The sequence below is a fragment of the Caenorhabditis remanei genome, chromosome IV (assembly GCF_010183535.1).
Source record: "Caenorhabditis remanei strain PX506 chromosome IV, whole genome shotgun sequence".
Lineage (NCBI taxonomy): Eukaryota > Metazoa > Nematoda > Chromadorea > Rhabditida > Rhabditidae > Caenorhabditis > Caenorhabditis remanei.
Genome location: NC_071331.1, coordinates 11,110,665 through 11,124,491, shown reverse-complemented (window position 1 = coordinate 11,124,491; position 13,827 = coordinate 11,110,665). Strand labels below are relative to the sequence as shown.

Here is a 13,827-nt window from a genome sequence, read left to right as displayed (position 1 = left end):
AAATTGACTTAAATAGTACTTGTGACTGCAAAACTGATCGATCACTTGAGTATATTATTTATTTCTTTACAGATAAGAATATTTGAATTCAAACTACAAAAATATATCATCTTGTTTTCTATTCTAATGGAATCAAAGTCATATTCGGACACACATAACGTGCTTGAAACGTAATTCGATTTTCGAACTTTTCGAGACGAAGAGCAGTTCTTGGATCCACGGTCTCATAAAGCCATACTTGTGTGTATGACCAGTCGGACGTTTGTTCTCCCAACAGCCGGATTAGTTCTTCCTCGTCACTGACATACACGTAGTAGAGATGAATTCGCTTGAACCTTTCGAAATCGCTGCGTTGGCAAATTTCCTGTAAAATTGATTTTTCATGGGCAGTAGTGATGGATACTCACGTTTTTCATATCAATAACATCTCCCATTGAAATTGATCCCACGTTGATATAAGCTTCATCAAAATGAGTGAAGTGCTTCAATGGGGCAGACAATACACAGTTTTCCAGAGTAAGAGTCCTAGCGTTTTTCCATTGAGCAGTTTGAACAACTTCTCCAATATCAAGTACAGTATTCCTGATTTCTCGACTGTCTTCTATGTAAATATCTTCGACGGAACTTGGATCGACATGAGGCAAAACCAAAAGAATTTCAGATTGGTCGGTGACTTTGAAACAGACATTTTCTGCTTCCACTTTTTGTTCTCTTGTTGCAAAGAGATTTCTGAGCTTCTCTTTGAACAGAAGGTAGTCTAGACGACACTCTTTTTTCTCCACCGTATAAAAAGAAGTTCTTAAATTTTTCAACTTCAATAGAGAAGAATTGAGAAGCATTTCCAAATCATTGAAGCCAACAGTATGAACCTTCTCGTTTTTCACCATCTTTTCCACCGATCTTCCTCCCTCTACAACGACTCCAAGCTTCTCTTGAGCATAGTACATGCTATAATCTTCAAGAATTCCATTGAAGAAGAAAGGCTGATAACGTCCATGGAGATGATACCATTGAAGTTTTATGAAGTCATCGTATGCATCAAGTGACAGCTCGTACATTGGGAACTGCCAGGTTTTTCCGTCAATGAAGCTACGGAGTCCTCTGGAGACCTTTCGTATGGACTGTCTGAAATTCATCTATTTTTAATTGAAAATTGTTTTTCTTATTTACATTGTAGCGTAATCCGCATCATCCACCAGTTTCTCCATAACTTCATTTGGCATTTCTTGAAGAGACATCGCTTGCCAACCAGAGTTACCTGAAAATGTTCATAAAGTTTCAAAAGATTTCAATTTCGAAAGATCCTTCGAAAGATCTTTCCAAAGCTTGCTCGAAAAATCCTTCGAAGGCCTTTAGAAGGCGCACACCGTTCCCGAGTGATAACAAAATCTTGAAAAAGTATCTCTCGGAAATCGATGTCCCATCGAGAGTCAGACACAATGAGACAGAAGTAGACGATACGGAGAAAGTGGTGTGATTGAGAGGGGGAACACAAAACATATCATTAATCAAGAAAAAAAGAGATAGATGACTTTTCATCAACCGACTTCTTTGAAAAGTTTGTGGTAACTTGCAAAGAGGTATTTTTTGTTTGAAAAGTTGTTTTGGGAGTGACCTGAATCAAAGTGTTCCAAGGACACTTATAAACCTGTAAAGTGGGCGGAGCTAGTTAGTGTTTTGAACTTCCTCTCTCAATGTCCAGATTCCCAGTAGCCTGGCTACAGGTTAACGAAAGTACTGTTGCATTAACACGGAATAGGGTTGGAAGGAATTAAGGTGAATATTAAGGATACTTCAATAACATGATACACTATCAGAATTAAATGTGTCACAAGACGAGCCAATCCAAAAGTCTTGTACAGATCATTCCTAACGTCCCTTCGTTCACTCAACACCAACTTATCGTTGCTATGAAAAAGTGAATTCGATAAAAAACCAGAATTCAAAGACGTCACACTTCTAAATGACACAAAATAGTCAAAAATGTTGACAAGTTATCAAAATCTGTCGGTTTTGGCAATAAAACCAGTTCAAGTTACTGTTTCAAAATGTATCACGTGTTCCACGGTTGAACAGAAACATTCATGGGAACTCAGTATCTTGAATAGATCACGTACGATCTTGAAACGATGGTTGCACTTTCCGAAGAGCTGTTGCATGTACCTATATGTTTATCAGACTTTATGATATTGGAAGGCAAGAATTCATATGAGTAGGAAGAGAATAAAATCAGCACCTTGAAAACTGAAATCTAAATGTGTCATTTTAGAAACATGAACCCCGATAAAATGCTATTTTAAAAAACGATTTCACAGCTAACACAAAATCACAGAGAGACCGCGTGCTTATGGGGTTATTCAACTCATGTAAAAGTATATTTTAATACATTTTTTCCCTTATTCACGAGCGTCGAGAAACTATTTCTTACAAATCTCGGTCTAGCGTTAGTCTAGCAGCGTTTTCTCTTGAAAATTTTCCATTTTTTCAAGTATATTTCTCGAAAACCTTTGAAGTCTACAAATATTCAGCCTTACAAGTACCTGTCACAGACAGTATGTTCTTTAAAGTGCTAATGAGTTGGTAAATAACGAATGAGGGTGGCGATGTTAGAAGTCAAGAAAAAAAGAAAATTGTCACTGTATGTAACACTACGGTAACATTTTTCATTATCACACTTCATTATCATTATCAATTCAACATTTCTACTTCATTTCATTCAAAACAATCAATCAATAACTTTCAATTCAAAACGAAGTGGTCCACATTTAACTGTTGCCTTCTTCCTATCGCATCTTCTGGTAATTTCAACACTATGAGAGTTTGCCGTTTGTCTGAAAAAATATAATGAAAATTGAAACAAACGCATAATGAACACATGAACTCTAGTCCTTGCAATATCAGATTGAAATTAAATATAACCGGATATAAATAACCCTCGATGTGTTTGGTTGTTCTGAAAAAAACATATGATAATTTGAGTAAATTCATTGAAACGAACCCATTCTCGACCACTGATGTAACCTCTTTGGAAAAAAACCTATATCCACAAACTTCAAGGTGTTCCAATCGACAATCCGAATCTATCCATTTTTTGATAAGAGCTCTTGGCACTTCGGGGTTAGCATACGTTTGTTGTGTGTGCCCACTGCTATTAAAGACTGTAACCTTCTTGCAGTTCGAAAAGTCTTCCAAATGCATCCAGTGACCGTCACGGACCAAGAAATCATCTACACTGAAGTCAGGTCCAACACGGTACTGGAAATCCGATCTCACTTCGGAGGAAAGCACAAGTTCGGGAACGTTTTTACACCTATCCAAAATGTGCTCATAATTTTCCGGTGAAATATTAGCATCTGATAATATCTTTAACGATGATATCATAAGATTCAGCTGCTTCACATGTTCCAGCACAGACACCGCAAAATCTTGATGACAAATGTGTCCAAATTTAATAGAAATTGTCGGGTTGAAGGTAAGTGCAAAGTGAATTAGCATTTGTTTTACAATGTCTTCCAAATCAGGACTCGTCCACCGATGAGAGACAACTCCATTATGCTGAGCAATTTGTAATTCATAAACATCTCCGGTTTTTTGACCTTTGACAATCACTGGAGCCCAGGGTCCCTTCGCGCCAAGACAAATTTCCGATTCTTCAGAAAATCTCATTTGTAAAAAGAACCAGTTTGGTGGTAGAAGACATCTAATGATGTATGCCGATTTTTTGGAAGCCAAGGATATCAAAAGTCTGAAAACAAAGATAGATTTCAATTTTTGCAGTGACAGCTTTGGTCAGTGTAAATATCAGAGTAGCTCAGCGGTTACAGTAGCACTGTTAAAACTTACATTTCTCGTAGATGCATGTATCGGCTTATCTTTGTTAGTGGGATTAGTGGAAGCCGGAAGAGAGGAAGAGATTTGGAGACTTCTGTCATTATTCTGGAATGAGGGGACTTGTCAAAACGATTCGAAAGAAAGGGCAAAAAGAGCTAAAGTGAACATGAATGAATGTGTTGCGTCTTGCCAGAGCCAAGGAGGAGGACTAAATGACTGAACAGGTTGCGGATAGGCTCACCCTCGGTCTATTTGTGTTTCCCAAAGCTAGTCCTGCAAAGGGGGTAATCGTCTGAGCTTAGTTGTAACTAGACGGAGAGCAGGTGGTATTTACGACTTAGAAAAATTGCAAATGGATTAACACTAGATACACTTGACGGTCTCGCACCCTATGGACTGGATGAGATTAGTATTGAGTACAGTGACATGTACAGTCACAGTGATGGATAGCCTGGCATCTACCAGAAGACGGTCTCTAGAGAAGGGAGAGGCAGACAAGAAAAAAAGGACCGAGCTATCTGCCACATTTTTGCAGTGAAGATTTTTACATTGACTTTCGACTTCCGGATAAGAAAGTTCATTTTCGACTTACGCCATTCCATAACTGTGAAAATCAGCTTGTTTAGAATTTGTTTCCCAAAAGATCAGAATTTTCGATTTTAAAAAATTGAATTTTTCAGTACTAAACTTCCAGGCCGCGCCGGGAAAAATTTTTCGGCCCAGTGTGATTAAAGGTGGACTAAACTCAACTCTGATATTTTCATAGAATAATGTATGAGTACCGGTGAGTTCATTTTCATATCGAAAAAATTTTAAAAATCGGTCTGGAACCCGCTGAGAGCGATCGCCGGTGAGTTTGGGCATTTCGGTGGCTGGTGAAAATTGGCGGTATGGCTCAGAAATTCGAGTTCAGTCGTATGTTCCTTTGTTCATTTCCGTGAGTTCATCTTCATATTTCAAGAATTTTTCAATTCGGTTCATTCCCCGCGGAGAACGAGCGCCGAAACAGTTTGGGCATTTCTGTGGGCGTGGAACATTCTAGAACTTTTTCGAAAATGTTGTTTTTTTCGAGTTTTCTTCGTTTTTTCTAACATTTTTGTAATAATTCAATCAATTTTTGCCGTTTACTTTCGAAATTATTGAAAGAAAACAACAAAAATGACCGAAAATAGCGTTAAAATTTGAAAAATTCAACATGGCCGAAGTCGAATTTCTAGGCCACCGAAATGCCCAAACTCACCGGCGATCGCTCTCAGCGGGTTCCAGACCGATTTTTAAAATTTTATCGATATGAAAATGAACTCACCGGTACTCATACATTATTCTATGAAAATATCAGAGTTGAGTTTTGTCCACCTTTAAAACTTTTCGAGTTGAGAGGTTATTTTTATTGATTGAGACATTGTAGAAAGTAACAAGAAACAGAACAAAAGAAGAAAAAAGTTTTTAAAAAAATCAACGGGAGGATTGTGAGATTATCAAGTAGTCAGATTAAATGTAATTAAGAAGGGTATGAATGAATGGATCGTGCTTAGTAGGAAATGAAGACTTAAGTCAGCTAAATTATGTGTGAATGTGTGATATAAAACTGAAATGAGAAGAGAAAACAAGAAAATGGTTTAAAATATATATTAAAGTTGAACCAATCAGTCACAAAGAATAGCAATCATTAAACTTTATTGATTGAAAACAAATCCGGCTCTACTACTACAATTCACGTTTGAAGGAAAATTGAAAGATCGGTGACATATTCATTGATATAAAATTTCGTGTATTAAAAATAGAAAAAAAACATAAAACAACATTTACACTTGAAGAATATTGAAAGGAATTCTGGCTAGATCTGAAGGTGGGATGACAACATTCTCGATCTTTATTTCACGTTGACCGGTGAATCTTTTTTCGAATCTCATTACGTTATTCGTTCCTGGAAACAAGAAGAACCAACATGTAGTGCGTCCATCATTAGAGTATCGACCGAACTCCACACTCGCAGTCTCCTCGTTCTCGAAATTGTTGAATTTAATTGAGCACTGTCTGTCGAATGGAAACAATTTGAATGACTGAAAAAATATTTATTGAATTTTACCAGTCTTTGATAAAAGTTCTCCTTACGTCTCTCATCATACACAAGTGTTCCAATTTGAGTGTATCCAACATGAAAATAGACATGGGCGTAGCAAAAAAATGAATTGGAGATTGGACTAAGCATCTGTGTATTTCAATACTAAATGCTTTTTTCCAATGCTCCGTTAGAACGAGATTACTGACATCCAACTGTCGATGAGCTCCTCTTGCATCGAAGAGCAAGTGATCCATGGATGATATTCTTCCATCAGAAAATATAAGCCTTTCCACTGCCAACGGGCAGAAACATCGCAAGAGTGACAGTATCTCAGTTCCTGTTGGGGCAGTGATAGATAGTTCCTCAACTTGGAATAATTCACTTCTCGACTGTAGGTATGCGATCAGCTTTTGTTGTAGATCAGCTGATTTTTGACGTTTGATTTCTGATTGAATGGGTTGAAATTCCACACTGCATTCCTCCAAAACGCCAGCATGACCTCTTAGGAAGGATTCAAAATCATTGTAGGCGATTTCGAAGCTATCTTCACCTCTCAGCAGTTTTCCCATAGATAAATCGACATCTGCACTGTTATAATACACGCATCCCTCGTCGGTTTGCTTATAGGTGGTCGACATTTGAAACTCTTCAATACCATGTTCTTTCGGTCGATCCTCATCGGTATACATTATAGTCAAATCAATTTGATTTTCGAAAACAACGAAATATATGGCTTCTGGTGGAAGATTCAAGTTGATTGGCTTCTCATCGATGAATGTTCGCAAGCTTTTCGACGTTTTCCGGAGAGATTGTCTGAAAAATGGTTTGTTTTCAAAAGTATTCCATCTAGAACTATACATTGCTAGCGCTGTCGTGTCTCCTATTATCGATGTCAGAATTTCTTTTGGCATTTTGAGAAGAGTGGGTGGAGAAGAGGGGCGTGGTGGAGAAGGTGGATCCGACATTCTCTGAATATTGGAACTTTAGTAGAGAGGAAGGGATGGAGGGGAGGAGAGAGGGTACGGAATGTTGAAAGCACAGCGGTGCGACGGGTAAGCTCGCGGAAACGCGCTCCGTCGCACAACGGTTGGCACAGTGCCAAAAAAGACTTGGCTGAGTGCCAAATTCATATCTTTCAATATAAACCGTGACGTGCACGCAACACGACTCGGGAAAAAATTCAAATATTTTCGTTGTTATAAAACGTCTCTGAGTATTATTTTATTTCATTGAGTTTGAAGATATCTATTTTTAGTGTCGAGTATGTAGGGACCGCAATGAACGTGGGCGGAGTTTTTCATTTTCTTCTCTTGGGGCGTCATGGGGAGCTTATTGAAATGTTTGACGGTCTGCCCTGAGAGCCCAGTACGCTAAAACAGAATGAAAACTTTTGACCCCTATGTAATCGAGTACGTAGAATTTGATGAGCCCACTTTCCTTTCACCCAAATTTTTAGTTTTCTCAGAAAACTGAAAAAACGTTTTGCTTTTTTAGAAAAATGTCACGTTTAGGATGTTCTAGGTCAAACACGCATCATTTTTTGACAGTTTCTAATAGTTCTGGACATACTCTAGTAGGTTTTGAAAGAAAATTCGATTTTCGTGCTGTCGAATTTTTTTGGGAGCCATCTGAACTGCGATGTGATGCATCAAAAAACTTTCTGTGATAACATATCTATTTTCTTACATATTCTTTTTGGACATCTCTTCAGGTACCTGGGGCCAAAATTTTGAAGCTCATTGATTCGTAAAATGTAGTTTCCTCTGTGTCGGAAGACAACAGACTCAGAAAGAAAATCTGTTTTCCCGACAGTTTAGGTTAATGCAGGTCAAACACGCATCGTTTTTTGACGGATTCAGATTCTACGCAAAATTTCGATCTAGATGCACTTGGGAACAAAAAATTTCGTGCTGTCGAATTTTAGATATTTGATGATTTATCTCGAAATATGTTGAATATCCTTTTTATAAAATCTCTTGAATTTAAAAAATCACGTCAATAATATATTTTCCTATTATCAGCGTCATTTCTGTGTTCGTTTAGTTCAGTGGATAACACGCTGGGTTTTTAATCAAAGGGTTTCTGGTTCGAACTTTCCCAAATTTTGCAAAAATTTGACTGACTAAACGTGAAAATAGAAAATAATTTTTGCGTGGTCAGGAAAACGAAAGAATTCCCCAAGAGAACTTCAGTAGAAACCATGGCTGACTAAAAGGTCCTGTAACTTCGGAGAGTGTGAATATTTTCGGAAAAAAATTTGGGAATGTCCTTCCATTTACCTGAAGAACAGGTCAGGATGGGAAATTTTATGAATAAATGAGTTTGAAAAAAATGTTGCGGTCTCTACGAGTATGACAGATTTTTAAACGAAGCATTTTATTAGGTCTGTTTAACTCTCTTTTCTGTAAAAAATGGATGAAAGGAAAACTAAAATATTCGAAAATTTGAGAAACGAACGAAACAAAACGAAAAGAACTGGGGAGGAGAGAAGAGAAGAACAACGTTTGACCGGCTACGGGAGGGACACTGAGACTATGAGAGAGCAGAGAAAAAAGGCAACGATACATCAAAATGAGAGAACAGAGAAATGTAATTGAGAGGTAAAGAGAGAGTGAGAGAAGTAGTGGCATCTGCTTGGCAAAAGAGACCGTCGCTTGTTCATGGCTAACATTTTGAACAACGTGGAACAATCTTTAAAATTATATCTGCGTTTTTGGTGTTCAGGGCTGTAATATCACTGAGGCACTCCGCCTACACAGAAAAAATCCAATGTTTCGGAATAGAAATGTATTTTAACCTGAAAAATGCATTTTACTATATTCTTTCAAATTTGGTTCACAATCAGAAGTACTCTTAAGAATGATTTGTGTTTCTCAGTAGCCGTTTTCTAGTTCTGCCCGTGTATCCCATGTTTCCACATACATTTCGAAAACATTGACAACACCCAGCATGTGAGGAGAAAATCTAGGTTTTTCATTCCACTTCTTGGGCTTGATCTGATTTTTAGAATTGATTTTTCACTATGCTGAATCTTTAGACAGGGAAAATGAGGAAGATGATCATTTGCTTATTTCAAACTTCTTATTTTTGAGATTTGTCCGTGTAAGCTAACAGATGAGGCTAATGAGCAATACCTTAAAGAAAACCAGATCCCGAAAGGATAATATTTTATAAGTCAAAGATGTAACTAAGGGTAGAACTTAGAACCGGAGAAAAGGAGACTTGCTTCACAAAAATGCAAAACTGACCATTCCAATTGACTCGAACTATATCATATCATGTAATACGAGATATATAAATTTTCAGAAATCATTTTTTGAACTCGACATTTTTTGTACTTTGTATTTATATCTTCAAAATGTACCATTGATTTATATTCCCCACAAAACAAGTCGTAGTTTCATTCGTGGTTTTCCCAGTTGCCAACAGAAACGTCCACATCCACGTCGAATTGGAATTTTTCATTTTGAGATTTTTGACGAGCATGTGAGGTGGAAGCATATGTAGATTCTCTTTCCAAGATGTGTTCTATTCGTTGGAATTTAAAAAATAATAGTTGGTAGAAACGACATTTGATTTACTATTTCGAATTAGGTTTTGAATCGAAGAGACAAGTGGCGTTTTTCGTTTGAATATTACAAAAGCAACATTAGGATGTTACAGAACACACAAACGACTAGTCAACCATTGTTCTAGCAGTTATGAAACTGGAACAATTAATGGTGCATATAATTTTTTCCCGGATTCGGACCATCTTGATAGGCGTTCTTTTGTTCCAATAATAATTATCTCTTCATTCATTTTGAAGAAAAACAAACGTGTAAGTATTTTAGTCACAACCCTACAGATTCTCTATTTTTCGAATGTCTATAAGAATTGTGTATGCACGCGATAAGACAAAAACTAATCCATTAAAATTCTGAAAATTGTCTTCTCACCAATTTCAAATCAAACAACTCCATTCCCTACTTGGACTCATTTCCCTCCTGTCTGGCTCTTCTTCCCCCCTTTCTTTCATTCATCAAGGTTCCCTTTTCCCTCCACCGACGTCCCCCATTTTCTCTCCCGAATTCTCATCGGCGCCATCGTCCTCTACATATCATGTCAAGCACTCTCTCCTCTCCTCTTCCATAATAGTGTGTTTTCTCTCTGGCCTTCTGTTTCACATTCTAAGGTGTCTCCTGCAGACGAAAACTGGCTCCGTCCTCATATTCTCACTGAATTCTGAGTTTCTTTTCTACCTAATTTCGAGTGTTAGAAATATATTTTATTACTTGTTTCAGAGAATGGAAGTGGAAAAAAGCGCACTGATGGAGCTTCCAAAGGAAATACTGGATCTCATAATGAGGAGAACGGATTTTCAAACTATGTTTGTGGATATTTTAATGAGTTTTTATTAGCGAAGTTAGGACATTTAGGACAATTTGCAATACTGCGCGACCAAACTGAGTTCTTTTGCTACAAAAACGAAACAGGACAATTTTACAAAGGAATTAGTGTCATTGAATTTCCGAAAAAAGAAAACTGAAACAATCAGAATTTAATTTTCAGCCAATGCCTCCGTAAAGTGTCTCGTCCTCTTCGAGACTTTATTGACGAGAAAAAGATGGAAGTCAACTTATTAGACCTCGCAATTGATGCAAGAGCTGGATGTATTGACATGATGATATCGGCTCCCCGTCTTTCCCTGAGAATCGAGTATAAGAAGCAGGGAAATGATTGTCTAGTGAGATGCAACGATAGAAGCCAGAAGGTAATCAGGAACGAGGACTTCATGAAAGTTGCTCGAAACGACATCCGTGATATTCTGAAGCATCACAAAGCAGTTATGCGAGGAGGAATGTTCAGCTTTCAAAACGAGTCTTTCCACTTCCGAAGTCCTCTTTATTTTGACTACATCACGAATCTCAAAAATGATTTGCAAGCGACAAACGGAAATCTTAAAATAAAGCACATTGAATGCATCGTTCTTCACGAGGACCAAGTGGTCGACATACTACAACTTGTGGACCTGGAGCCATTGAAGAGTATTCGTATCATAAGTTATGTCCAAAACTACGAAGATATTTTTAGTCTTAATAGACTAGTTACCCTCCCCCACTGGAGAAAAGCTGAACAACTGGTCGTGTCAGGCTTCATAGTGAACGCATCCATTCAAAACTTTTCTCATTTCAAGAAGGCTGAGGTTTTTGTGTTCAATATGTCAATCGGAAAAGTGAATACACTGAAAAATGTAATCCACTTGTTGTAATTTGATTCATTTTCGATACCATCATCATATTTTCAGGCCTACATCGCATTGCCTGGATTCAACCGTGTCTTCATTGAGTTCAGACATTTCTCTGATTTCCCTAACTTCTTGGAAAACTTTGCTCATCCATTCGTCGAAGGACCCCAACTTGACAATGACATTCGTGGATGGTTTTTTGCTATTCCGAGTAGTGACAAAGCTCTTCATATCACTATTCATAGAAATCATGGGATCACTTTCCGGGCTGTTGAGAGGCCGCCTCAAGATATTTTGATAATGAACTGAAATCCTTGGGGGTATCTTCTCGTCAGTTTCTTCAACTCATTGTTTATTTAATCTTGGACATTGAATAAACAAATTACAACAGAAGTTACAATCAGAGAGTCATACGCATTTATTAAAGTTACAGTTTCAAAAATAAGTTAAAATACGAAAAAAATTTTCCAAACACTTTACTTCCAATGTGTTTGTTACTCAAGTACTCAAGTGAACAACAGTGAGCAACATCCATAATCGAACGATAGAGAACAACTTCTCATTTTGCAAGCATAATAACAATTTAATCCGTCCTGACCGCGTTAGATAATTAGAGCTTACGTTCAATTGTAAGGTGTAATAAAATAAAATATGACTGCTGTCCCAGAATCACGACAGAATCATTGTTGCATTTTTCATCGAACGGGGTATTACAAGTAGTGAGAAACATATTTAATTTGGAGTATAGTTGATATTCAGAGGAATATTCAAGTATCGTTCGGAGCATGAAGGAATGTTACCTACATACCGTAAAAACTGTATTACAACGGTGACGTTATCTTTCTGAACCGTCTTCCAGATAAGTTTCGGTGGTTTTTGAGACTCTTAAATGTTCACAAAAACATTTCTATTGTCAATGCAATTCTAATCACGCTGATTTTAATCAGAATCATGAATCACTTGGAGATTACTAGTGGTGAATTCTGAGCATGTAGTAAGTGCCGTTATAATACAGGTGCCGTTCTATTGCGTTACTTGACATTACAATTTTCACATCTTCACAGAATTTCTTATCAAAGATACCATTTACGTAGTCCCCTCATTCTCCCAATCTCACGTTAAAATCTTCCGACTTTTTGAGTTTTCATCATTACTCACTTCTTACTAGTATCTTTTCTATTTTACTCGAATGTTTTCCGTTCGAATGTTCTCAAATTCTGTGATACTCGGCCGACGTCTTCTGAAAGTGACACCTCAACTGAATGCAGTTCGAACGAAGTATTTGACGGCTGATGGGAAGCCGAGAGATCAACTAACAATGAGAAATGTCGATATTATTGTGGATCCGAATGAGAATTTGATTGATGAGTTCATGAATGGAGTGAGTTTTTATTTTTAGTTTAGGAACGGTACCAGCCGATAGAGTTGGTGTAAAAATTACTGTTTCGTCACTTTCAAATGTTTGTAGAAAACATCGTATCACAATCTTTTTGATTGTTTTGTTCAATTTTATGAATTTTCAGTACGGGAAAGAGCGTCTTAACTTCGAGAGAAGCGACATCGACATGTGGAAGAAATGCTTCAAAGACGACTATTCACTGGTGTTCGTATCTCCAAAAGGAAGCAATAAAATTATTCAAACAGTTCATCATATCAATTATCATCCGATTCCTTCTAACAATGACACAGCACATCAATACGACGGATTCATGTGGATTCACCCTGATTATCGTGGACCTGACAGTATGAGAATGTTGGAGTACGTAGTGAAAGAGAGGCTGCGTTGTGTGACAGATAGTTTGGTGGTTCAAGCATTTCCACAGTCGATGAACTTCTGGAAACAAATGTCTGGACATAAGAAATACGGACATATTCAATATGTTTCGTATTACAAAATGGATGAGATGAAAGTTCCGGAAAATTTGGATACAGATGGAATATTGATAAAGAATGCGATGGATGTTCCAGATGAGGACATTGTCAAGTATGATCAGGAGGTGTTCCCATACGAGAGATCAAAATATGTTCTGACACTTCTCAGAAAGAAAAATGGGTTTGGAAAGGTAAAGGAAATGACACCTAACGGCATTAATCAAACATAACGGAATAATAAGAATATTCAAAAACAGAGAATATTTTCATTTTAAAATGTTTCAGGTAGCGTACGACGAGAATGGAAAAGTGATAGGATTCGGGACAGTGATAATCTATCCATCTGGTGAATGTGTTCTCTCTCCATTGTATGCAGATGATAAACGTATTGCTCAGGCAATATTCAAGGGTATTCTGGAACAGATTCCCCTCAACGATAAGAGACTTCTCCGGTTCCATGTCAGATCAGTTGATAAGTGTCAAGGCGGATTCGAGTGAGTTTTTGGGAAAATTTGATGTGGTTCGATTGGCGTTTTTTTGAGATTACTGTTTCAATGAGATTACTATATATATTGAATCGCCGATAATTTAGTCAATTCTATTTTTAGCTTTTTCTTACAAGTTTTTTTCTCATTTTATCAGATGGATCCAACCATTCGTGAAGTATCCGATCCGAAAAGATCTCGCTGCATACTTGTGCTACACTACTCATCTTCCAGTCATCAACTACAAGAAGGCATTTGTCAATTTTCCGTATACAAATTGTGCTATTTGATTCGTTTCTAGAAAAAAACTTCGTAGTTCGATTTGTACAGCTTTACACTATTAGTTT

General features: G+C 37.3%; 4 protein-coding genes across 4 annotated transcripts; 2 read left to right on the top strand and 2 right to left on the bottom strand.

Moving 5' to 3' along the window:
- Positions 1-118: 118 nt before the first annotated feature.
- GCK72_013255 (uncharacterized protein) lies at positions 119-1,238 on the bottom strand (the record flags this gene model as incomplete). The annotated part of the gene is made up of 3 exons (XM_003089428.2): positions 119-364; positions 408-1,125; positions 1,171-1,238. The coding sequence occupies 3 exons, from the start codon at positions 1,236-1,238 to the stop codon at positions 119-121; spliced, it is 1,032 nt and encodes a 343-aa protein (XP_003089476.2).
- Positions 1,239-5,636: 4,398 nt separating this feature from the next.
- Positions 5,637-6,861, bottom strand: GCK72_013254 (uncharacterized protein; the record flags this gene model as incomplete). The annotated part of the gene is made up of 3 exons (XM_053729753.1): positions 5,637-5,894; positions 5,947-6,709; positions 6,755-6,861. The coding sequence occupies 3 exons, from the start codon at positions 6,859-6,861 to the stop codon at positions 5,637-5,639; spliced, it is 1,128 nt and encodes a 375-aa protein (XP_053584525.1).
- Positions 6,862-10,182: 3,321 nt separating this feature from the next.
- Positions 10,183-11,432, top strand: GCK72_013253 (uncharacterized protein; the record flags this gene model as incomplete). Its single annotated transcript, XM_053729752.1, has 3 exons — positions 10,183-10,265; positions 10,448-11,129; positions 11,184-11,432. 3 exons carry the CDS (start codon positions 10,183-10,185, stop codon positions 11,430-11,432), a joined length of 1,014 nt encoding a protein of 337 aa, XP_053584524.1.
- An 895-nt stretch (positions 11,433-12,327) lies between these two features.
- GCK72_013252 (uncharacterized protein) lies at positions 12,328-13,770 on the top strand (the record flags this gene model as incomplete). The annotated part of the gene is made up of 4 exons (XM_053729751.1): positions 12,328-12,504; positions 12,647-13,186; positions 13,281-13,489; positions 13,638-13,770. The coding sequence occupies 4 exons, from the start codon at positions 12,328-12,330 to the stop codon at positions 13,768-13,770; spliced, it is 1,059 nt and encodes a 352-aa protein (XP_053584523.1).
- Between the last annotated feature and the right edge of the window lie 57 nt (positions 13,771-13,827).